The sequence below is a fragment of the Panthera onca genome, chromosome B4 (genome assembly GCF_046562875.1).
Source record: "Panthera onca isolate mPanOnc1 chromosome B4, mPanOnc1 haplotype 2, whole genome shotgun sequence".
Taxonomy (NCBI): domain Eukaryota; kingdom Metazoa; phylum Chordata; class Mammalia; order Carnivora; family Felidae; genus Panthera; species Panthera onca.
Genome location: NC_138345.1, coordinates 109,826,177 through 109,851,618, shown reverse-complemented (window position 1 = coordinate 109,851,618; position 25,442 = coordinate 109,826,177). Strand labels below are relative to the sequence as shown.

The 25,442-nt window shown below is 35.1% G+C and overlaps 1 protein-coding gene across 11 annotated transcripts in view; it reads left to right on the top strand.

The window, feature by feature from the left end:
- The window catches only part of ZC3H11D (zinc finger CCCH-type containing 11D), a 41,831-nt gene that overhangs the window by 2,978 nt on the left and 13,411 nt on the right, over positions 1–25,442 (top strand). For 5 of the 11 annotated variants that reach the window (XM_060656835.3, XM_060656831.3, XM_060656833.3 and 2 more), the window contains exons 4-5: positions 2,671–2,790; positions 3,131–3,251. In XM_060656835.3, coding sequence (XP_060512818.1) covers positions 2,779–2,790; positions 3,131–3,251 — 133 coding nt within the window. In that variant the 5' untranslated portion in view covers positions 2,671–2,778. Of the gene's footprint in view, positions 1–341; positions 431–471; positions 688–2,670; positions 2,791–3,130; positions 3,252–25,442 lie in introns of those variants that run through there. The other 6 variants (XM_060656830.2, XM_060656837.2, XM_060656836.2 and 3 more) reach the window with 5 other exon arrangements.

The following is a 25,442-nucleotide window of genomic DNA, read 5'->3' as shown; positions in this document are numbered from 1 at the left end:
TGGATAGCAGTAAGTATATATTTAAATAATTGTATTTATTATCTTGGAGTATAGATAGTATATTTACATATTTTAAAAATGTGGTTTTTTTTCTAAACCATATATAGAAATGAGAATTCAGAAAACAGCTATTTACTTGTGAAATACTTAATATTTTTGACTATGAAATTAGGAACTAGTTTAAGTCCCATATTCAATCAGAACATTAAAAGATAAAATATTTTATTTTTACTAGCCTATTTGGTTAATATACTAGAATTGAGAAAGAAAGACCATACAGAATTCACTAAGATAGGCTGGCCTGCAGTTACGTGTGAGGTCAGTTATGATGAGCAAACAATGGATTAGGTAACAATGAGGAAAATTCTGGAAGTTTGAGTTTGTGTGCTTACTAGCAACCACATTCAACATTTCTGCAAAGCTAGAGAAGGTATCTTCTAATTTAAATTTCTTTAAGAATTATCTATGGTGTAATATACTGTCAACAGGAGGTCAGTTTTAAAGGAATACTACTGATAGCCTGAAAGACTGTGGAAAAGAAATTTTCCCCCCTTACACACTGATAGTTCTCATATTTGCATTCCTGCAATTCTTATATTAAAAAACATTGGATTAGCAGCAAGAGAGTTGAAAATGGCAGAAGTTGGGAATGACTGCTATTTCTTTTTTAATTCAACATGCATAAAGGTAAATATTGTACAATTTATGGTACTTCACATGCTTAAGCTTTTTAGTAGAATGAAGGAAGATAAGGCAATAATTTGTATTGCTGAGTCAAAATTTATTATTTTCCTGCAAAATATTATACATATTTTCAATCTGAAGTAAAAGCTTATCATGTATTTTTGACATATTGAATTTCTCTAAGGAAATTAAAATTATTATTTATTTACAATTGTTAAATGCCTATGGATTTTTTGTCTTCATGTCTCACTTTTGCCTATATAATGGCTCATTGAGACATCAGATTTTTAATACTGAAACATATTGAAACATTGTATGATACATCATATTGTTATGGTTAGTGTGATTCCAATCATATAAATTCAAAAAGTTAAATTCACCTTACTATCAAACTTTGTTTAATAAATCTAATTGATTTCCTATTTGAAATTTATTAACCCAATTACTGAATTTTTCCCTGTTGACATTTAACAGCAAATATATGATAACGTGGAAAAAGGAAAAGAAGTAATATAAACAAATTAGCTAAATATGAATTCAAGTTTTTAAGGCTAAAGGGGAAAAATATTTAAGAGATTAGAATTAATGGATCTCACTGAAACCAAATAAATGTAGAAACTTGGAGCTTCATGTTCATGCCAAAATGAAAGACACAATGAATGTGATTTAAAGTGTTTCATCTCTGCTAGGAAAACTGAATGGGTTCAACCTCTTTGACCATAAGAATTAAATCCATTTCAATTGCCTGTCCCCTTATAATTAAACATAGAGATGATAAATAATAATAGAATTTCTATTCCATATGTGCAGAGTTTTGTCTGTTTTATTGCTGTATCCTCAAGTACTTAGCACAGTAATTTATGGGTGGTAAATTCTTACTAAATAATTAAATTATTAAATAACAATAATAATAGCAACCACAATACCTTCCTCACATAATTTTTACAATCTGTGAAGAGGGCATTTTATTCCTTTCATACAGATAAGGAAACTGAGGCACAGAAAGGGTGAGTAATGTATTAACTTTGTAACTATGGACAAGTAATGGAACCAAGAGTTCAAATACTGGTTTATCTAGCCCCTGTCCACTATCCTATACTACGAGATCCACAAATCCACTTTTAAAAAGGGGAAATAGTGAAGACAGGAGTAAGAGGGTAATAAAAGATAAGAAAAAAACATGGAACATGTGCCAAAAGAGAATTCAATGGAATATTTTTGTTGTATGTGACATACCTCTCTGTCAAGAAGATAATGGCCTGCAGTTTTTCCAACTGTGGACCTATGTGTAAAAGATGCAGACAAAAAAAAAAAAAAAAAAAAGCAATAGCATCCCATTAAAATGATCCACATTTGCTTTTGTTGGTATATAAAGATGTTTATATATGTATTGGCACAATTGTTTATCTCTGTAGACCAAGGGCATAAAGCACAGAGATTTACTGTAGCATAATGTGGTAATTCCCTAAAATTCCACAATAATATAAAGTTTAAGCTCCATTCACTTCCCCTGTAGAAACACACTTAACAGTATCTCCATAGACTGAGAAAACATTATCTAATAAAGGGATTGATTAATGGAGATCATCTTCACAATTAGAATATGACTAGTGTTTCTTAAAAACAAGACAAAGAGCTGGCTTTTTCCAGAAAGAGAAATTAAATTGTTCTGTCATTGGATTGTGATTAAAACTATCACTGCTCTCATATATCTATTCTTAGTGAATCATATGGACTAACAGATAACAAAAGTAGCAATTTATCAGTGACTTGTGGCATGTTGTACTATTTAATCATTATATTATCAGTCTCTCACTAAAATTAAACACATTTGCTAAAATTTAGACCTATGACTTTGTTTTGTAGTATTTTTTGTGATTCTAATTTGATCTAGTCATATTTTCTTTAATTAATTAGCAACCTACTGTTGTTGAACACTAACGCCAGTATGTTGAGTTTGCTATACTGTTTACTTGTTTCTTTTAGGGTTCCCAGTGCCGATTCCGACACTGTGAAGAGGCCCTTGGCAGTGACACTGTGTGCTCATTATGGAGAGAGGGAAAATGTTTAGATCCACTTTGCAGATTTAGACACATGGAAATGCAGGTAGAATTACGCACCATCATCATGTTTATTAAAAGAATCTCCCTTCAGTAATATTGAAATGTACACTCTTACAACACAATAGAGAAAAAATGATTCTTTCTTCCACTACTTAATTTTAGGCACTTTGCATGTTGCTCAATTTAAATTCTTATAAAAATGGAGGACTATATTTTAGAAATATCCATTGCTCTTTTAAATAGCAGAGTTTAGAAACACTGAAAGCCAGAAAACACACATGATCCTAAATCAGTAATCGTGATAGTTTTGTCACATGTAGCACGTTGTATTTATTTTGAGTATGGCACCTGATCATTACATTTCCCCCACCTCCTTTGTCTAGCAAAACTGCAGCATTTCATGCTTCTGGGAAACTCAACCTCTTGGTTGTGTGAAGATCAGTTGTATCTTTTATCACAGCAAACCTCGAAATATCAATGGATTATTTTTGCCACCAAGTAGCAGTGAGTATATTTTTTTAATAACATGGACATATACCATATTATAATCTGGTTTTGGATTAGCAGTGCAGAATGACAGATTAAATTAAGTATGCCAAAATGAATGTGATTTAATAGCCAATGGATAATTTGGGATGACTCTAGAATCGTGAGATAAGGCTTAGAATGAGCCATCAAGTAACTGCCAAGATGAAGTGAACAAAGAGCAAGTTAAACTTTCTCGGTGCACGGCTAAAGTGGACTGGATTCACCTGAAAGTGAAATGACTACTGACCTCACTAGGCAGAAGGAAATTGTGTCTCAGCAAAGCATCTTTCAACTGGAGCCAAGCTTGGCTATCATGCCTCACTGTTGCTCCCTGTGAGTGTACAGAAACCTATCTTATAAGGTGGCATGCTCTGGGCTGCACACTTCAGCTTCTAAAAGAACAGCTGTACATGTGGTTCTTCTTAAGCTTCAGTTGTGGAGAAAACGCAATCCCATTGCTGCAAAAGCTGTGGCACAACTCAATCTACATAGATGATCCTGAGACTGCTTTGTGGTGAATGTCAACATAAGTTCTGGGAAGGGGATACAGAGGACATGACACCCCAAAACAGTTAGTGGCAAGAAGCTTGCTTAAGGAGTTGGGATAGTCAGTTTCCCTAGTGCTATAGCTCTACACCAGTCTCCTGCTATGGCCAATGGAATCATTTTAGAAATGAGCTTATAGGTTATCAGTCCTTTAGGATTTGAAAAATTGGCTTCAGATAATCCTTGGCAAATGGTAAAAATTAGGTCCTCTACCTTCTTTTTGAAAACTCTGACCTCATGGCAGTCATCATATATACAATACCTTGATCAACAATTCTCTTCCTCACTAGACTGCAAACATCATAAGGATGGAGATCATAACTAGTTTCCTCACCAGTGCTCTCTGCAGTGTCTGGAGCACAGATATTCAGTAAAATTGGATGTACAGATAGATGGATGGGGGATGGACAAATGACTGGAAACTACTGGGTACCTACTGTAGTGAAAGTTATTGTACCTACTAACCGATCAACTTCGCTTCATTGGTTTACACAGAGTATGATTTTATTTCACCAGGAATGTTGTACTAAATTCCTTCTACATAGTTAATACTCTGCTTCTTAGTGGTCTATGATAAAATTACTATTTTTCAAACCAGTTCTTTCAGAACTAGAGGAAAACAGACTGTGTCTCTGTACAAAAGAAGGGTACAACTGACAATTATTGGGCTCCTCATTGTTAGAAATGCCCTGAGCTAAATTCTGTAGGGATTACATGTTTTTTACTCTAATTTTTAGACATAGAATCTGGTGGCTAAAGGTAACTTCTGGCTTTTCTGGAAGTCTTAATTTCTTCAACAGGTATCAAGACTGAGTCTGACTCTTAGAGTAAGCTTTCCTCTCTCTCAATAGAATCAAGACCAGATCCATGCACTGGGACCAAAGCCTAGGCATTATACCTTCATTGTAAGAGGGATAAGTGAGTTTCGTAGGCTGCTAATACCCTGCTTTCTCATACCTCCTTCCTCTATAGGCACAAGAGGGAGCCCCATACACCCATAACACCCTCCCACACACCCTCAACACACAACCCTTATCTGTTTTGAATTCACCAGGACCAATTTCATTCTGCCCTTTATTTCCATTTATCTGAGTTTATTTTTGAACAATAAAAACACTCCTGTGTGTTTATTATTTGCTCTCATACCACTACCATACAACACTTTAGATGTTGTGGATTTTTCCCACATCAATGATTTTTTTCCAAGCAACACTCTACACCACCATCTGGTGTCCTACAATTCAGTTCTAACACTACTAGGAGTTAACACAGAGCCCATGGGTTGAGGGCTCCCAAAAGACTCCCCCACCCAAAAAACTACTTCAGATGTCAATCAAAAGTAGTAGATCCCCAGGCTACTCAAACTCCTAACTGGGCTACAAATTGGAGGTTTCCATGATCTCCCTCCTCAGCTTCCATCATCTGCTAGAATAGTTCACAGAACTCAGGGAGCTAATTACTTGTGTTGACCAGTTTATTTTATACTGTAGGAAATCATAAAGGATACAGATGAACAGTCAGATGAAGAAGTACATAGAGTGAGGTCTGGAAGGATCCAGAGCACAGGAACTTCTATTGTGGAATTGGGGTGTGCTGTCCATATGCAGATGTGTTCACCAATTTGGAAGCTCTTCTAATCCCATATTTTTGGAATTTTTGTGGAGGCTTTTATTGTGCAGACATGATTATTAACTCAATATCCAGCCCCTCTCCCCTTCCTAGAGGATGGGGAGGAGAGGGCTGAAAGTTCTAAGCCTCTAATTATGGCTTGATCTTTCTGGTGACAACTCCCCTTCCTGAAGGTATTAGGAGCCCACCCAAAGTCATCTCTTTAGAGCAAAGGACTCTCCTATCACCCAGGAAATTTCTGAGATTTGAGTTCTATGTCAGGAAGCAGTGTCAAAAGCCAAATATTAGAACAAAAGATGCTCCCCCATACTGTTGTTATTTATGAAATTACAAGGATTTTAGGAGCTCTGTTCCAGGAACTGGTGATAGAGACCAATATATATGTTTTCTATTATTTAATATCAGTGAATACCAGAAAGCCCATCTCTCAATTGACTCATGTCTATCCTTATTTGGTCCCTTGCATCCATGCCTCCCCAACTTTCCATTATCAGCAGGATTCTTCCTCAACTTCCTCTCTGAACTTTCCCTTCATCTTCATATCTAACGTAAGCATAATTTTCTTCTCCAGACCCTACTTCTCCTGCAGCACTTTGCCAAATGGTGGCTGTTTTTTTTTCTCCCAGCTCTCAAGTAGCATTTGACCTGGAGGTGAGGTAGAAGGTTTCCTTGGTCCTTACTGCCAACTTCAAACTGCTCTCTGTCCCTTCTCCCTAAAGCCATCCAGCTTGTATTTCATGCCAACAGATTATTAACAGCCAACAGTGTTGCTGGTTTGTGTTGTTGTTTTTTTGCCTCTGTTTACATCCATCCAGGTCTCTCCTTGTTTTTCAGAAGTCTGAACTCCTGGCTCATTGTCCTCACATTGTACTCCTGTGTCAATTCTTGGTGATTTCAATATATAAAAATATGATATGCACATCACCCTAGCCTCTCAGTTCCTCGAACTCAATTCCTCCACTGATCTTTTCTTCCCCATCTCAGTCACTCTCTCTTAGTCATAACCAAATGCTAATTACCACCACGTACCCCATGATCTCGATTACATGCATTTCACCCTATGACTTGTTTTCTATTTCAGTCCTTCCAGAATCTTGAGGTAAACAATGCTTCAAGTCCACTGGGACCTTCAATTCATTGTTTGTACCATCTTTTCATAATCCCTTACCCCCCGGATATCTTCTCGAACCTCAATCTAGTAATCTGTCCCTTGCATACAACTTCTACTCTCTTGCTACTTTCTGCCTTCACTGTACTTGCTTAGCAACCATAAACACAACTTGCCACCTATTCAGTTCCTGAATCTATCACAGCTGAACATAGCTTTGGTAAAATATGTAGGTGTGCTTATTGAATTAAATTCATGACCACAGACCTCAAATGAGACCTTAATGCTGACTGCCAATCATACCACACAATACTTCCCCAGTTCTTCTATATTCTCCTACACCTTCGTTTCATACCTTCCTCCTTCCTTAAACTTCCTATCCCCCCACCCACCTTAGGTGATGACCTTACATCTGACTGAACTGAGAAACTTTAAGTAATGAGGATAGCCTCCACAAATTTCCATCTATACTCATCTATTAGAATGTGTACTTGCCTTTTCCCTACTCTTACCAAAGATGAGCGCCTAGCCAAAGGCTATCTTTCCATTTATTAACTACATCTTATCCACTCTGGTCTACTCAAGAACACTGATGTAACAAGTCTTTCCTCTGTCTTCTATATCATTTTTTTTCATTTTTATTGGATCATTCCTATCAGCATACAAGTATATATTTATTTCTCTAATTATTAGAAAAAATACTCCACTCTCTTGATTCATTCTCTCACAAGCTACAACCCCATATTTTTCTTTCCCTTTGTAGCAGTTCTCCTCAAAACGGTTGTCTATTCCTGCTGTTATCAGATCTTCCTCTCCCATTGTCTCTTAATCCTGTGTAAAAAAAAGGCTTTTCAGCCCCTTTCACCAGTGTTACACAAATTGTTAAATCCAGTGGTCAATTCTCAGTCTTTACATAATTTGAACCATTAGCAATATTTGATGCGATGCTATACTTAAAAAAATTTTTTTCTAACGCTTGTGTACATAGTGCTCTATTTTCACTCTCCCTTGTTGATTTTTCCTCAACTTCTTACATGTGGAATGTTCTAGGAGATAGTCCTTAGTTCTCTTTTCTGTCTACTCCCTTGGTAATCTCATATCTCACATCCAATCCATACAAAAATCCTGATTACTTTCTTAATATATCCAGAGTCTGCCTTTTCTCATCATTCCTGCTACTCCCACCCTGGGCCATGCCACTACCATCATCTGATGCCTGAATTATCGCAACAGCCTCTTAACTCTTCAACTCTTGTCCTTCTATGTCTGTTCTAAGCACAGTTGCCAGAGTGATACGCTCAGATGTCATACTTCCAGTGGCTTTTCATTTAATTCAGAGTAAAAGCAGAGTCCTTAACAGAGGCTTACATGACCCTACTTGATTTGATGCCCTGTTGACTCTGAATTTATCTTACATAACTCTTTTACTTGCTCACTCTCTCCAACCACACTAGTTCCCTTGCTTTTCCCTGCTTTAGGGGCTTTGCATGAAATGCTCTTCTGTTAATATCTTTATAGCTAATTCCTTTACCTCTTCAAGGCTTTCCACAAAAATGACCTATTAATGAGGTCTAATCTAAACACTCTTCTTGGAATGTAGTCAGCCTTATCACTTCCTCCCTACACATTTCCAATATTCCTGGCCTTGCTCTCCATTCTTTTTGAGATACACACACACACACACAGACACACACACATTTCAGATACAGTAGAAGTTCCTTGTTTACTACATCTATTGTTTCTTGTCTGACTCTGCCCTATAGAGTGAAAGTTCCATAACAGCAGGAATCTTTATTTTGTTCACGGATGAATCCCAAGCACTTAAAGAAGGAACATAATATTACCCTTCACACAGTTGCCAATTCCACCCTAGGATGTCCTGAGCAGTATGGATTTGTGTTAAGCAGGCAACTATTTTCCCTCTGCCCAGACACATTTCTGTTCTATAGGAAAGAAGATTTAATTTCCAGAACTGAATTAACAAACTTAAGGAATTAACATACTTGTTTGAGTTATGTATTGAACTACCATATCATCTGTTCATTTAAAAAATATTTCAACTCCTCAATAAGAATAATTTGATTTTCTGTAAACCTAATCTTTCCTACAGTATTTCCAGGAACACTGATCTACCAAGGTTCACATTAACCCAAACTAGGACCATAAATCTTCTCACCTTACACAAATTTACAAGGTTATACCTTTATTACAATCCACCTTTTTATGTTTCAGTAAGGGCATATGATTAATAAATTCAGGGTGGGATTATGACAACTTTTTATAGTAAAATGTAAGTACCGGCTCACACATAGCACTGTGGAGTTTATGTATAGTGTTGTCTCTTAGGTTAAAATAAGGGAAAATTTAGATATTTATTTTTAGGAGCGAGAGAGAGAGAGAAAGCTAGCGCAAGCAGGGGAGGGGCAGAGGGAGAGGAGGGAGAGAAAGAATCTTAAGCAGGCTCCTTGCCCAGCACACATGGCACTTGATCTCAGGAACTGTGAGGTCATGACCTGAGCCAAAATCAAGAGTTGGGCACTTAACCGACTGAGCCACCCTGGTGCCCCCAAATTTAGATATTTAAATGTGCAACCTGTAAAACTTTCTAGGGCTTCTGCTTGAGAAATTGAGACCCCATCATGGGTTGGAGCCACAGCCATGCTATCTAAGTCACCAGCTGTGCTCTTCCAGAATGAGCTGCTTGCCAAAAGCAATTTTTCAATATGTGATTTGCCATTGTATATCTTTAAGCACTAAGTGCAATTATCAAAAGTTCTACATATTTTGTCTGAGAATATAAAACTGCCAGTTAGTCTTTTTGCAATTTAAAATTTAACCTGCTAGCAAATTAAAAAAGGTTTTGGACTCTTTTGAAAGAGACTTCATTTAAATGTTGCTAAACCAGACATTTAAAAAAGAGGTCTAATCCCTCTGGTTACCATCCTCAAATTTAAAAGCAAATAGCTAATAAACTAAATCATAATGCTAAGAAAACATAATTCAGTTGATATTTGCTATAATTATAAGAATTTTCTAGGCATTTCTGAGTACATATTATATTTTCTTTGCAAGCATGGTACGTATGTGCTCTTTCTTCCATGGTATACATCAGAGGTGAGCGTATTCAGACAAACCCTTCCTCTTAAGAAAATCTCTAAGTTTAGTTAAGGGATAATTTGCTCAAAACACAGTGGCTCAAACACTGAAGCACCTGCTCACCTCCTTGGCTAATTGCTACATTATTCTACGATAGATAATTGAATAGAATAATTTGATTCTTATTTTTTCTAAGTCAGTGTCTTAGAGGTGCCTTGGACAGCTGACTATCTGACCAGTTGAAATGAACTTTAGATCAGCTCACTTTAGAAAGTCTAGCTTAGGGGCACCTGGTGGCTCAGTTGGTTAAGCGTCTGACTTTGGTTTGGGTCATGATCTTGCAATTTGTGAGTTCAAGCCCAGCGTCAGGCTCTGTGCTGACAATTCAGAGCCTGGAGCCTGCTTCGGATTCTGTGTCTCCCTCTCTCTCTGCCTCTCCCCCACTTGTGCTCTGTCTCTCTCTGTCTCTCAAAAATGAATAAATGTAAAAATAAATTAGAAAGTCTAGCCTATTCTATATGTGTACATGACCTTTTTATTCTAAGCATTGGCAAAAGATTGTAATTTATATGGTTCTTAAATAGTTTAATAAACACTTTGACTTGAATATTTGACTTGGCAAAACAGACTAATTTTGTGTGTGGGTTGGGGGGAGGAACAGTTGTTAATAGTTATAAGAAGAAAAGAAACGTGTTGAACTCCATTCTTTCCTCTTTTGGGAAGAGGGGGATGGGTAGTGTAAATGCCCTAACCCACACAGTGGTGATGCCTGGAACAATTTGTGGTTGGATGGGGGACTCTTCATCCTGACTGGACACTGTTTATGTTCTCATCTTTGGTCCAAAGTGCCTTGTAAAAGTGCAACAAAATAAAGGCATGTACTCAAATAGGAGTTCTCTAGGCCTAACATTTGTTAGTTACCTTTGCATTTGAGACCTCCACCGATTTGTTCTTTAGGATTATGTAAACTGAAACTTTAATTATGATTTAAAAAAAAATGAAGTCAGGTGACAAGAAACAAGAAAAATCTCATATTCAGTGCTTTCACATAATTTCTAAAATTAAGTATTTTCTTGTGGCAGCACTATGTTGGGCACTTTGCATGCCTCTTCACAAAAACCTGCTAAATAGATACTATCAACATCCCCATTATAGATGAGGAAACTGAGGCCTAGGAAAGCTAAACATCTTAGGCAGGATACCTGGTTCTGTTAGACTCTAAGACTGTCTTACAAAAACAAAACAACAACAAGAAAACCAGAGATGGCATTTCAAGAATGCTCCAGTTCTTTTGGTCATTTGAGTGGACTCACCCACAAGACTTCCTAATCCGGCTTCATCCTTTTGAGAGGCTAATTCTACTCTACACTTCCCTACCCCGTAGCGTTCCTTTTAAAGCTATTAAGATCCTTTACTTTAATAGAAAACTCCCTTTTTTTCTTTTAATTTACAGTAAACAGTGAACTACATCTAGCATTTCTGAGTTACGTATATTTCCATTAAATAAGGTTTCCTCTTTCTCTAAGTTTATTTTTTCCATTTATTTGTGGCAACACATCAGTGAAATTTCTTCCCTTTAAATCATCTGAAGCCCAGAAGTGAAGGTACCCCATCTGGTGTTCACCTAATCCAGAGGTCCTCAACTCTAGCTCCCAATTAGAATTACTGGGGGAGTTTAGGGGCGCCTGGGTGGCTCAGTTGGTTAAGTGTCCGACTTCAGCTCAGGTCATGATCTCACAGTTCCTGGGTTCAAACCCTGCATTGGGCTCTGTGCTGACAGCTCAGAGCCTGGAGTCTGCTTCAGATTCTGTGTCTCCCTCTTTCTCTGCTCCTCCGCCACTCACACTCTGTGTCTCCCTCTCTCTCAAAAATAAATAAAACACTTAAAAAATTTAGAATTACTGGAGGAGCTTAAAAAAATAATAACCAACAATGACAACAAAAAATTTCCTAGTCACCGCCTAGACCACCAATTAAACTGATAAGTGTTGAGTCCAGCCTTCACTGTGTGTTTTTCCTCCAACATTTCACTTCAAACATTTTCAACAGAGAAGCTGCAAAAATAGTTCAATGAACAGCCATCCATGTACTCTTCAACAGATACACAAATAAACATTTTGTCAAATTACTCTTTTCCCTCTATTGTACTTACATATATGTAAGTATAATATTTACCTATATGCATATAGTGTACCTATAATTATTTATCCCCCTTTTTAAGAACTATTCAATTACTTGGAGATCTAATGAAATTGCAGTTTGATTCGGTGTGTCTAGGCTGGGACCTGGGTCAGCATTTCTAACAAGCTGTCAGGTTCCCAGGACAATGTGTTGAATAGTGTAGCCTTATAGTTGTTTTTGTTTTTTTCAATCCAGGATCCAATTAGGCACCATTTATTGCAATTAGTTGTCATGTCTTTTTAATATCTACATGATTTTTTTTCTTTCATTTGACATTTTAAAGAATTCAGGCTGGTTGCTTTGCAGAATATCCTTTATTTATTTATTTTTGTTTAAAAAATTTTAAATGTTTATTTCTTTTTGAGAGAGAGAGAGAGTGTGAGCAAAGGAGGGGCAGAGAGAGAGGGAGACAGAGGATCCAAAGCAGACTCTGTGCTGAGAGCAGAGAGTCCCATGTGGGGCTTGAACTCACGAACCAACCATGAGATCATGACCTGAGCCGAAGTCGGACGTTTAACCGACTGAGACACCCAGACACCCCCAGAATATATTTTAAATGGGAATTTGTTTGTTTGTTTTATCCTACTTAGATTTAGATTAAACATTTTTGGCAAGAATACTGCAAAGAAGATGAATCAATATATTTTAAAAACTATACAGATATTTCTAATGCCCTAATCAAATCATTCCATGAGGTTTTTCCTAAAGAATTATGAAAAGTAAAGAAAAAAATTGAAAAGCCTCTACTCTGGGGGTTATACAAAAAAAATAATCATCTTTTTAACTCTTTCAACCAAAGGGAAGGATAGTACCCAATTCCCAAAGAATATGAATAAAAACAACTTATTTGTCTAAAAATAACTGAATCATTCAAGCAAAAGATTCTTATAATCTACCTGTTTTGCCTTTGTATTGCCTTTGTTCTAGTTATGGAAGGAATTTATAGCAGGGAATATTGCATTATGATGACAGCCTGCATGACATATGAGTGAAAGGAATTGAATTTGTTTTGAAAATAGATTAAGCACAGAAAGTAGTTGTTCATTTTTGAAATGTCTGGCCATGACACAGTGGTCTATCATATATACTAAACGAGATTCTCTTGGTTGAAAAGCACTGATGTCCTGTTAAATGTTTAAAAACTTATTCTCCTCCCTGTCCCCACTCTGCCAAAAATAAAAACAAAAACAAAACAAAATGCAGAATTTGCTTATTTCCATAGAGCAAATATTCTTACCATCGATGATTTCAAGTTACCAGTGTAACATCTATCAGCTTGCAAAATAACAATCAGTTCTCATTTGCTGATCTGAGTCTACTCCAGTACACCACTGATTTTAAAAAGACAAACCCACCTTCATCAGATTTGAGGGAAAACTGGAAATTATTGGCTCATGTACCTGAAGAGATTAAGGACAGAGCTGAACTTAGACCCAGATGTATCTAGGGCTTCCTTTGCCAACCCTTGGCTCTGGGCTTGTTGCCATTCTCCGCATACTAGAGTTGCCCCCAGAAGCCCAAAGATGGAGAACCCTGAGTCAGACTGGATTAAAATCTCATTTTGCCACATACTTCCCACCATAACCTTGGGCAGCTTAATATCTCTGTGGCCTAGTTTCTTCATCTGTATAGTAGAGATAGTAATAATACCTATATCATGGGGTTGGTTTAGATATTTAATGAATTAATACCTAATAGTTCAGAAGAATCTCTGGCAACACTCATTATTGTCATCATTACCATTGTCATTCCAAAGTAAACTCTGAAGGAAGAAATCTTTTTCAAGTTAAAGCCTTAACATTGAGCCTCATCTAATGATGTGGGAAACATATTCATCCCTGGTAATTGTTCAGGCCAAGGGAATAGCTAATCCTTGGGTCTAGGATGTCATTGTCATTCAAATTAAAGGAATTGAAGATGGGGAAAAGGTGATTCCCTGAAGGAAAACTAATGTCTTTTGCCTAAAATGAGGGAAGGAGTGACTACAAAAACAGTGATGTTACTACATGATATAAAAAAAGTATGTCTTTTTCCAAAGAGTTAGATGAAATCGATCTGATCACACCAAAATTGATTTTAGTGGTATGAAACCATGCTATAGGTAGAAAAATCAAGGTGATGAAAATGATCTATTTGTGTAAATTCATGGAAAGTACATTACAGTACTTCTTTAAAATGCAAATCCCATGGGAAAGTTACTGTAAAACAACAAAGATATACTAATATGTATCAAAACTGTTAGTACACCATTGTTTTAACCACTATAAAGAGGGAAAATTTAACTGTCTAAATGGAATTTTTTTGTTTTTGCATTACTTGATTACCAACTAATTCGCCTGAATTATTTTATTCCATAATTTAACTGGGTAGTTTCTTGTCACCAAAATTGCTGTTTTTCCTATATTGTAACTTTCTCCTTCTGATGTATATTTTAATACACTCAATGGCAAGGTTATCATGAACATTGGTCTTTATTTTTGATGAACTATTCCTTAAAACATTTTTATTAAACTCATCATAAATTTAAATAGTTGCAAAAGTTCCAACATTTTATCAACACTGACATTTAAAAATGAAAATCGATATACTCTTGTAAATACATCAGATGACATTTGAATTGCCGTATGATTTGATACTCATCATATACTTTAAAAATATAAGAACAGTAATCTCAATCAAAATTCAAACGAGTCCTAAAATTTATGTAGAACTGCAAAGAGACCAAGAACAGTGAGGACTGCTTGAAGAACAACAAAATGATAGCACTTGTTCAACCATATTTCAAGGCCTATAAAGTGATACAGATTAGAATAGTGTTGTATTAGCCAAGGGCTAACCAAACTGACAAATGGGATACAATAAGAAGCTGGAGATCCCTGCAGAGATGGATACTTGATTTGTAACAGGTGGCATGGCTGATCAATGGGTAAAGGATGATCTTTTCAGTTAATGAGTTAAGGGTGGACTACTCTGACACCATACATAAAAATTAATTCTAGGTAAATTATAGACCAAAATGTAAAAGGCCAATCTTTAAAGGTTTCAGAAGGTAATAAACACACAGAAAGTATTAGCTATTAAAGAAATGATGAATAAATTTGGATGCATTAAAATTAAAATCTGTATTCACCAAAAACACCGTAAAAGAATGAAAAGATAAGCCGTAGAATGGGAGAAAATATGTGCAGCATATGTTGTTACAAGACTTCAATAAAAGACTTTAACTCAATTGTTTGAAGAAAAATCAAGACAGAGAACCTGATGGAACAGATTTCTCTGTAGGCATTATTGACATTCTGGCCTAGATGGTTCTTTGGTGTGGTGGGGGTGAGGTGAGGTTGGGGGTGTAGGGGTAGGGACTATGCTATGCATTATGGGATTAGCAGCATTTTTGGCTCATACCCATGAGATGCCAACAGAAAGTACACTCAGCCATTGCCAAATGTTCCCTAGGGGAAGGAATAAAATCATCCCCAGCCGAGAACCACTGTGGTAGAAGAATTAGCAGAAAGCATAAACAAGATTTTGAAAAAAATAGGAAATCCAAATGTCAACCAACAAATGAAAATGTGATCAATTTATTAGTAATCAAGGAAATGAAAAAGGAAATCACTTTGAGATATCAAATTACACTCATTGTACTGGCAAAAAATTTTAAATCTACCAACTGTTGGTAAAACAAAGAGCACTGGGAATTCTTGGGCACTGTAGTCAGTATAAACTGAAACAAGCACTTTGGAAACAGTCTAGAATGATCTCGAGGAAAAGTTATACATAACTTAGTCCAAGTAACTCCACTTTCGGAGCATATATCCTGAAAATATTAATTCCCATGTGTATCCAGATATATGTAAAAGAATGTTCACAGCAGTATTTTTTGTAATGCCTGAAGGCTAGAAATAACATAAATGTTCAATAATAGTGGGATATATAAAGAGATTGTGGTACATTCATTCAATGGATACCATACAGTAATGAAAATTAATAAAAGAAATATGCAAGCAAGGATACATCTCACAGTTATAATGTTGAGTGGTGGAAGACAGAAAAAAGAGTGCATACTCTTGAATTCCATTGATAAAATGGAACATTTATAAAATTAAACTTTATTTTTAGAAATACATACTTAGTAGTGAAACTATAAGAAAAATCACAAAGTGATTATTATAAATCACGATGAACATACCTCGTGTGGGTAATGGAGAAGGAAAGTGATATGAACTGGAGAGGACACAGAGGGAGCTGTTATTTCTTGACTTAAGCATTGGCTTTGTGATGTTTGTTACATTACACATTTTATGATTTGTGCACTGTTCTGGATATGTGTTATATTTGACAGTTTTCAAAAGGTGATAAATACTTCAAAAATTTCTTCAAAAATTAAAAAAAAAAATCTTTCCTTCTCCTAAAACTATTATTTTCATTTTCTTCCTTCACATTTTTATCCAAATCTAATATTTTTATGCTTGAGTTTTATTGAGCACCTATGAAATTTAAGTATAATAAAAATGTATATATAAATTGAAATCTAAATTTTTGTTTTATTTTCTATGACAGCAAGTTTCTACACTATGGATCCTCATAATCATTAACACATTTTTAAAATAAATTTCTTTAGGGTTGTTATTATTACAATTATTATTAATACATAATTTGTAAACAGCATAATTACATTGCACACTTTGATAAATTATTCTTGCACATAAAAATAGACTTTTATTGGAAAATTATCTATTAATGAGATAATGATCAAAATTATTCTCATCTGTTTATGAAATAAAAAGGCATATAGCTAAAAGCCAATATCCAGCACTAGCATGTTATTCTAATTCTACCAAGAGAGTTAGGAGATAGTTAATATTTTATAAGCTGAAATAAAGTGAGGACTGATTTTAATAAGAACAATTCATAATATTATTTGATAAAATGGGTCTTAACTACCTCATGGAACAACACTCAGTTAGAAGAAAGTCATTTCAAAATATTTCTTACCCATTGGTTTTATCTAAGATATCATGAGTAATTTGGCAACCCTGTAAATAATTACACCTGAATTAAAAAAAATTGTGATTCTAAGGTAACTTTCAAAAATGCATCGTAAAGGGTTCCATGGATCTACTCCCTAGTAAGGCAACAATAGTTGATGAAAATTATATTAAACAAAAAGTAAAGTGTCTGGAAATTGTCCTAAGGACATATAGCGAGTTTATTTATTCAAGAAATCTGTTAAATATCAGTAAGAACAAATCACCACCCACTCCTCTTTCCATTCCTCAGTTCACTGTGGCAGAAGTTCTACACCAGGTGATTCAACCAAGAACACAGGGGGTACTCTGCCTCCAGCTCCCTGCTGAGGACTATGGTATCTTCCTAGGAGGAGCAGGCTGCTACCATTTCTCATACTCCCTCCCTCACAGCTTCATGTTGAAAGAGCTCTATTTTTCAGGCTGAGAGTTCTGGGTCTTCTCCTATCCAGCCCCACTCATGGAGCAGTTCTATTACAGAGGTAGCAGGCTTAGAATAAGAAGCCCCAAATTACCCAATTGCAAGAAGGGACAAACCAAAAATATCAGAGGCTATCCCCCTACCTAGTGCCTGCTTATAAAGCAGGGGTGTCATTCCAAGAGAAGTGAGTGCCTGTCCCTGTTCCCAATAGTGGCACTAAGGTTTTGCTTAGGCAGGACAGGTAGGCTGTAAGAGCAGAGAGCTCTGAGGCTCTCCAAAAGAGATCTGAATTTATCTGGAACAGAACAGAGCATGGGAAAGTTTATAATTATGACACTCTGGAAAACAATGGCGAGTTTGGGGGTAAGAAATGATGAAGAGACTGGTAGCTCTATGAGAGCAACAAGCTAAACTGTAAACCAGATTTGACCAAAGACAACCAAGGAAAGAGTTAAGAAGAGCTCTCCTGGGATTGGAACAAACTTGAAAGACTGGACTCAAAAACTACCTCTGCAAAGGGATCAGAACTTAAGTGAATCGAATGGTGAAGCAGATTATGCCTGAGTGCACTAGTGAAAATAATAGAGCAATCAACCAGCAAGGAATGGAGTCTGACAGCTGTCAGAGATACCAACAGAGGTAGATAGCTTAACAGAGAAACCAAGGAAAGAGACAAAGAGAGTCCTGATAAAACCATTGTCATTCCCGGATCACTGTGGATATGTCAAGGCTACATCCTCTGAGGAGTGACATCAGGGGCTATATATAGAGTGGGAGAAAATAGGTTTTGCTAAAATAGTTTGACCAAATCACTAAAATATTAAAAATCAAACAACAACAAACCCTTGGGCTAGGGTTGAGAAATCAAGATCCAGAGTTGCTATAATATATTGTCCAAACTGTCCAGTTTTAAGAAAACTATAAAAAATGTATAAGACATGGAAAGATGCAAGAAAGTGTAACTCACACATAGGAAAAAAATGTAGGCAACAAAATGCCTTGAGAGGGCTAAGATGTTAGAGTTAGTAGATATAATTTAAGCAGTTATAATATTTTCAAAATTCTACAGAAAATAGATATTGTGCTTAAAGATATTAAGGTAGGTATAATGATAATGTCTCAATAGAGAATATCAATAAATAGATGCAAACTATGAATAGAAATGAAATTGAAATTCTAGAGTTGCATAGTATAACAATTGAAATGAAAAAAAAATATTAGAAGGGCTCAACATATTTTAGCTGACAGAACAATCAGGAAACTTAAAGAGATTATACAGTCTGAAAAAGAGAGAGAGAACAGAAATAATGGTTGAAAACTCCTCAAATTTAATGAGAAATATTAATCTACATATTCAAGAAGCTCAACAAATTCTAAGTAGAATAAGCCCAAAGATATCTGCATCCAGACACATTGCAGTTAAAATGTTAAATGTCAAAAACAAAAACAAATTTTTGAAAACAACAAAGTAAACATAATTTGTCACATATAAAATAACCTCAGTAAGATTCAGACACACTGTAGTCCATAAGGCAGTAGAAGCACACAAAGTACTAAAAGAAGAAAAAATATATATGCATATGTATATAATGTATTTTTGAGCCCATAACATTTAGAAATGTAATATATTTGTCAATAAGAGCATAACAGAGGCAGGTGGGAGAAAATCTATTTAATAGTATGGAAATGATACCAGGTGGTAACTCAAATACATAGAAATAAATGAAGAGAATCAGAAATTATAAATAAGGGGCACCTGGGTGGCTGAATTGGTTAAACGTTCAACTCTTAAGCTCATGATTCATGAGTTTGAGCCCTGCATCAGGCTGTGTGCTGACAGCATGGAGCCTGTTTGGGATTCTGTATTTCTCCCCCTCTCTCTGCCCCTCCCCTGCTTGCACACACTCTCCCTCAAAAAAATAAACATTAAAAAAATTATATAAAAAAGAAATGAGAAATAAAAAAGTTAATATGACAAACCCTATAGATATATATTTTCTCTTCCTTTTCCTTGAAGCTCCTTTAAAAGATACCAAGTTAGGGGTCCCTGGGTAGCTCAGTCAGTTGAGCATCTGATTCTTGATTTTGGCTCAGGTCATGATCTCACCAGTTTCATGAGTTCAAGCCCGACATCAGGCTCTGTGCTGTTAGCCTGGGATTCTCCCTCTCCCTCTGTCCCTCTCCTGATTGCACTCTCTGTATTCCTCAAAAATAAATAATAAAAAACCTTTTAAAAGATACACATTTAAGCAAAGTAAATAATTATAACAATGTATTTTTGGGTTTGTAACACATATAGATGTAATATAACAACAATAGCACAAATTGGGAAGGGGAAAAAGGAATAGAGCTATATAGGAATAACCTTATTAGTTTTAGCTGAAATTAAATAATATAAATCTGTGATTTATACACAGGTGATTATGGTAAGTTAGGAAGTATATGGTAAGCTCTAGAGCAACTCCCAAGAAGATACCTTTAAAAATAGGGAAAAATCATAAAAATAATCAAAATATTGCACTAAAAAATATTCACTCACTGCAAAAGAAAGCAGTGGAGGAAGAGAGGAATAAAAAAGCAAACAGGAAGTAAAATGACAGATAAATATCCAATATATCATTAATAGCATTGAATATGATTGGTTAAAAATACATAAAAACAGCAGACACTGCCAGATTAAAAATAAATATTCAACTATATGTTATCTACAGGAGACACATTTTAGGTTCAAAAACTCAAGTTGAAAGTGAGAGGATGAAAAAGATGTACTATGCAAACAATTATAAACAACAAGGAAATAGAAGACTTGAACAACTATAAAACAACACAACTGAATATATCTGTAGAACATTCTTTGCAACAATAGCAGAATACATATATTTCTCAAGTGCAAATGGAACAATCTCCAGGATAAAGTATATATTAGGCCATAAAACAAAGCTCAATAAATTTGAGATTGTAGAAATCATACAATGTCTGTTCTCCAAACAATGGAATTAGAAATTAATAGGAGAAAAAAATAATGGTAAATTCACAAATATGTAGAAATTAAACAACACACCTGCAAACAACCAAGAAATTACATGGAAAATTATAAGAGAATTACAAGGAAAATTAGCCAATGCTTTGAAATGAATGAAAATGAAGAAACAGCATACTAAAACTCACGAGATGCACCTAAAGCAGTACGTAGAAGAAATGTTACAGTTGTAATGCCTACATTTAACAATATGATCTCAGGGGTGCCTGGGTGGCTCAGTTGGTTGAGTGTCCAACATTATTTGGTTCAGAACATGATCTCATGGTTAGTGAGTTTGAGTCCTGCGCGAGGCCCTGCGCTGATAATGCAGAGCCTGAGCCTGCTTCACATTCTATTCTCTCTCTGCCACTCCCCTACTTGTGTGTGCACTCTCTCTTTCTCAAAAATAAATATAAAAATTTTAGTAAAAAAATGAAAATATGATCTCAAATTAATAACTTGATTTTACATTTTAAGACTCTGGAAAAAGGAGCAAAGTAAACCTAAAGCAAACAGAAGGAAGAAAATAATACAGAGTAAAGCAGAAATAATGAAATAGAGAGTAAAAAACTGACAGAGAACATCAATGAAAGCAGTGATAAGATCAAGGAAATTGAAACTCTAGCTAGACTAACCGAGAAAAAAAGAAGTAAGACTGAAATGACTAAAGACTGAAATGAAAGAGGGGACATACTACCAATCTTACAGAAATAATAAAGATTAGAAGGGAATACTATGAACAAATATTATTTTACAACTAATGAAATGGACAACTTTCTAGGAAGATACAAACTACCAAAACTGACTCCAGAAAATAAAAATTGAAAATCTGAACAGACCTATAATAAGGAGATAGAATAAGCACTTAAAAATCTTCCTACAAATAAAAACTCAGGTTCATATGGCTTTACTATTGAATTATACCAAAAATTTGAAGAAAAATTAATAACCAACTCTTCACACTCTTCCAAAAATATAGAAGATGGGGGACTATTTTCCAACTCATTTTATGAGGCTGGTATTTACTCTTATTTTAAAACCAGACTAAGACATCACAGGTAAATTACAGACCAATATTCTTGGTGAATAGAGACACAAAAATATTTAATAAAATTATAGAAAATGAAATCCACCAACATTTAAAAAAGGATTATATTCCATGACCAAATGAGATTCATCCCAGAAGTTCAAGGTTGGTTTAACTTTTAAAAATCAATTACTGTAATACACCACATTGATAGAATAAAGAGGAAAAAACATGATCATAATGAAGAAAGTGCATTTAACAAAACCCAAAACTCTTTTGTGACTAAAAAATAAAGAAATAAAACACTAGCCAAACTAGGAATAGAAGGGTACTTACTCAACCTGCTAAAGGATATATGAAAAATCTCCAACTAACATGATACTTAATGGTGAAAGACTGAAAGCATTTCCCCTAAGATCAAGAACAATCACGTTCATTCTTGGCATTTACATTTAAGCCAAGGATGTTCATCCTTGTCACTTGTATTCAAGCCAGAGGAATTGGGCAATGATAACAAATAAAAGGCAATTAGCTTGGGAAAAAAAGAAATGAACTTATCTCTATACATATGGCATTATCTTTTATTTTAAAAATTCTAGAAATCATTAAAAAACTATTAGAACTAATAAATTCACCAAGGTTACAGGGTAAAAGACTAATATATGATAATTGGTTAGGTTTCTATTTATTAGCAAGGAACACATAATTAAATGAAAAAGGAAAATTAAAGGAAAAAATTAAAGGAAAAAAGCAATTACACATAATAGCATCACAAAGAATAAAATATTTAGGAATTAATTTAGCACAAGAAGTACAAATATTACACTCAAAACTATAAAATATTGTTGCAAGAAATTAAAGAAACTTTAAAAAAATAGAAAGAATAGCTCATGTTCATACATTGGCTATATTGTTATCATAGTAATTCTCCTCAAATTGATCTATAGTTTCAATGTCACCCTTGTCAAAATCCCAAATGACTTTGAAGAATTGACAAGCTGATTCTAAAATGTATATGGAAATTCAAAGGACCAAGATAGCAAAAACAATCTTGAAAATGAAGAACAAAGCTATAGAGCTCAGTGTTAATAATTTCAAAATCTAGACATTATTACAAAGCTATAGTAATCAAAACCACCTGATACCGGCATAAAAATAGGTATATAGATATAGATCAATGGGATAGAACTGAGAGACCAGAAATAAACCTTTATATCAATCAACCTAAGGTCAATTGGTTTTTGACAAGGATACATAGATCATTCAATGGGGAGAAAGAGTATTTTCAACAAAGGGTGTTAGGGCAACTGGATAGCCACATAAAGTTATTTTGTACTTCTTCCTCACACCTTACACAAAAAAATTAACTCAAAATAGATAAAAAACCTAAAGAGCTAATGTTATAAAACTCTTATAAGGAACCTTAGGTTATGCAAAGCCTTCTGAGAGACACCAGAAGGGCAAGAAACCAAATGAGAAATGGATTAGATTTTATCAAAATTAGAAACTTTTGTGTTTCAAAGAATACCATGAAGAAAATGATCAGACAACCCACAGCATGGGAGAAATATCTGCAAATCCTATATCTGACAAAGGGCTTGTATCCAGAATATATAAAGAATTCTTGTAACCCAATAATATAAACATAATCCTATGAAAAATATGGGCAAGGAATCTGAAGACATTTCTCAGAGATTTACAAATGGCCAATAAATTCATGAAGATGTTCATCATGTATCATCAACCATTAGATAAATGTAAATTGAAACCACAATGAGCTACCACTTCATACCCATCAAGATGGTTTAATCAAAAACATATAGTAAGTGTTAACAAGGATGTGAAGAATTTGGAATCTTCATACATTGCAGGAAGGCATGTAAAATGGTACAATTGTTTTGGAAAACATTCTGGCAGCTCCTCAAAATATTAAACAGAGTCAGCATGTTTCCCAGTGATTCCACTTCTAGGTATATATCCAAGAGATGTTGAAAACATATGTCCACATGAAAACTTGTACACAAATGTTCATACCTACATTATAACAGTCAAAGCAGTGGAAATAACCCACGTATCCACCTTCAGATGAATGGATAAATTGTGGTATATGTCTACAGTGGAATATTATTTGTATAAAAAGGGAATACAGTATTATTACAGGTGACAGCATGACTAAACCTTGAAAACACTATGGTAAGTGGAAGACGTCATATACAAAAGACCACATATTGTATGATTCCACTCACATGAAATATGTAGAATAGGCAAATTCATAGAAACAAGGTATGTCAGTGCTTGTGTAGAGGTATGGGTGTTTGAAAGACATGAAGAGTAACTGCTAATGGGAATAGGTTTCTTCTTTGGAGTGATGTCCTAAAATTAGGGCAATGGTTGCACAACTCTGTAAATATACTAAAAACTATTGAACTGTATATTTATATTGGTGACTTGTATGGTATATGAATTACATCTCAACGAAGCTTCTAAAAATGTGGCTCTAAAATTTACTGTTTAGAATGTTCAGTGAAGCTTTTGCAGCTAATGCAGCTAATGACAAGTCTTGGGAATATATATTGAGAATAGCTAAAAAGCTTTATTTAAAGCCATGTTTTTCCTTCAGAGTTTTTACCAGTGCTTTCCTTCCATTGATGTCAAGAGACTTTCCCCTCAAGAGTTATATATTATATAACATTAGTCCAGAAATGGGAGAGGCAGAATTTTTCAACAAAAATTCTTAACTGCTGCCATACTCTACCATGCATTTGAATTTAGAATGTTCCAAAACGGACACTAGTAGCACTTTTTCTAATACTTTGTGTATTCATTTTCTGTTACTGCTGTAACAAATTACCATCAACCAAGTGGCTTTAACAACCCATTTGATATCTTGTAGATCTATACTCTAGAAATTCCACGAAGACTTTCTGATTAAAATTAAGCTGTCTCCAGGGAAGCATTTCTTCTAAAGACTCTGGGAGAGAACCTCTTTCCTTGCCTTTTCCAGTTTCTATAGGCCTCCCGTATTCCATGGTTCATGTCCTCCTTCTTCCATCTTCGATGAAAGTCAAGTCCTTCTGACACTGCATCACTTGACATAGTTTCCATTGTCACATCTCTTTTCCTGGCTCTCTTTCTCTGCATCTCTCTTCCATTTGTAAAGATCCTTTTGATTACTTTGAGCCCACCTGGATAATTCAGGGCAAAAAATCTGCCAATTTTAAGGTCACCTGATTATGTCTTAATTCTACCTGCAGCCTCAATACCTCTTTCTCATATAACTTAATACATACACAAGGTCTAGGGATTAGGACATGGACATCTTGGGGGGGGGGTATTATTTTGCCTACCACATCATGATTTTCTCCTAGTAGAAATGTATATAAATTAAGGTAATGGAGAAAGCCCTATGGGTTTACGGTAGTTTGGTTTATCACTAACGGAGGATTTCTCTTTTGAGCATGTGCTATAGTAAATTCTGGCATGAGTGAAGGGTAGGCCTTTATCTTGTACAGTGGAGGAAAGGATATTGTAAACTTAAGCCTGTTCTTAGGCAAACCGACTTTAGGGGAAAGACAAATATGGAAGTTGAGGATCTGGAATTGTATTCCTTGCTTTCAAATAATTGGGATATGGCATACTCACTTAAAGACTTTCTATAATTTAGAACCCTAGTTAGATGATCATTCATTTGGGGCAGTGGTTTCCAAATTTGGCTGATTTCATAATTACCTGAGACTTTTAAAAAATAAAATTAGATTTCCAGGCTTTAATCTAGACCTGCTAAATCAGAAGTTCAGAAAGCAGAGACTTAAAAGATGTTTTGAATAATTTCTTTAGTTGATTCTGGTAATTAGCCAAATTTGATAACTACTCATTTAGAAAACAAAGGGGGTTGAATTGATGATGAAAGAAGATTCATATGTTCACTAGCTTTTTCTAGTAATTGCTTGTTAGTTTTGAAGGTTATAGAACATTTAAATATGACCTAGAACTTTGGACAGTCTGGCCAATGTGTAGCCAATAGAGGAATGTGAAAGTTTCACGCTTTCTCACTTCCAAGTAATCAGGCAGCCACCGAAAACTAGAACAATTGGATTATTCTTGTTTTGCTGTATA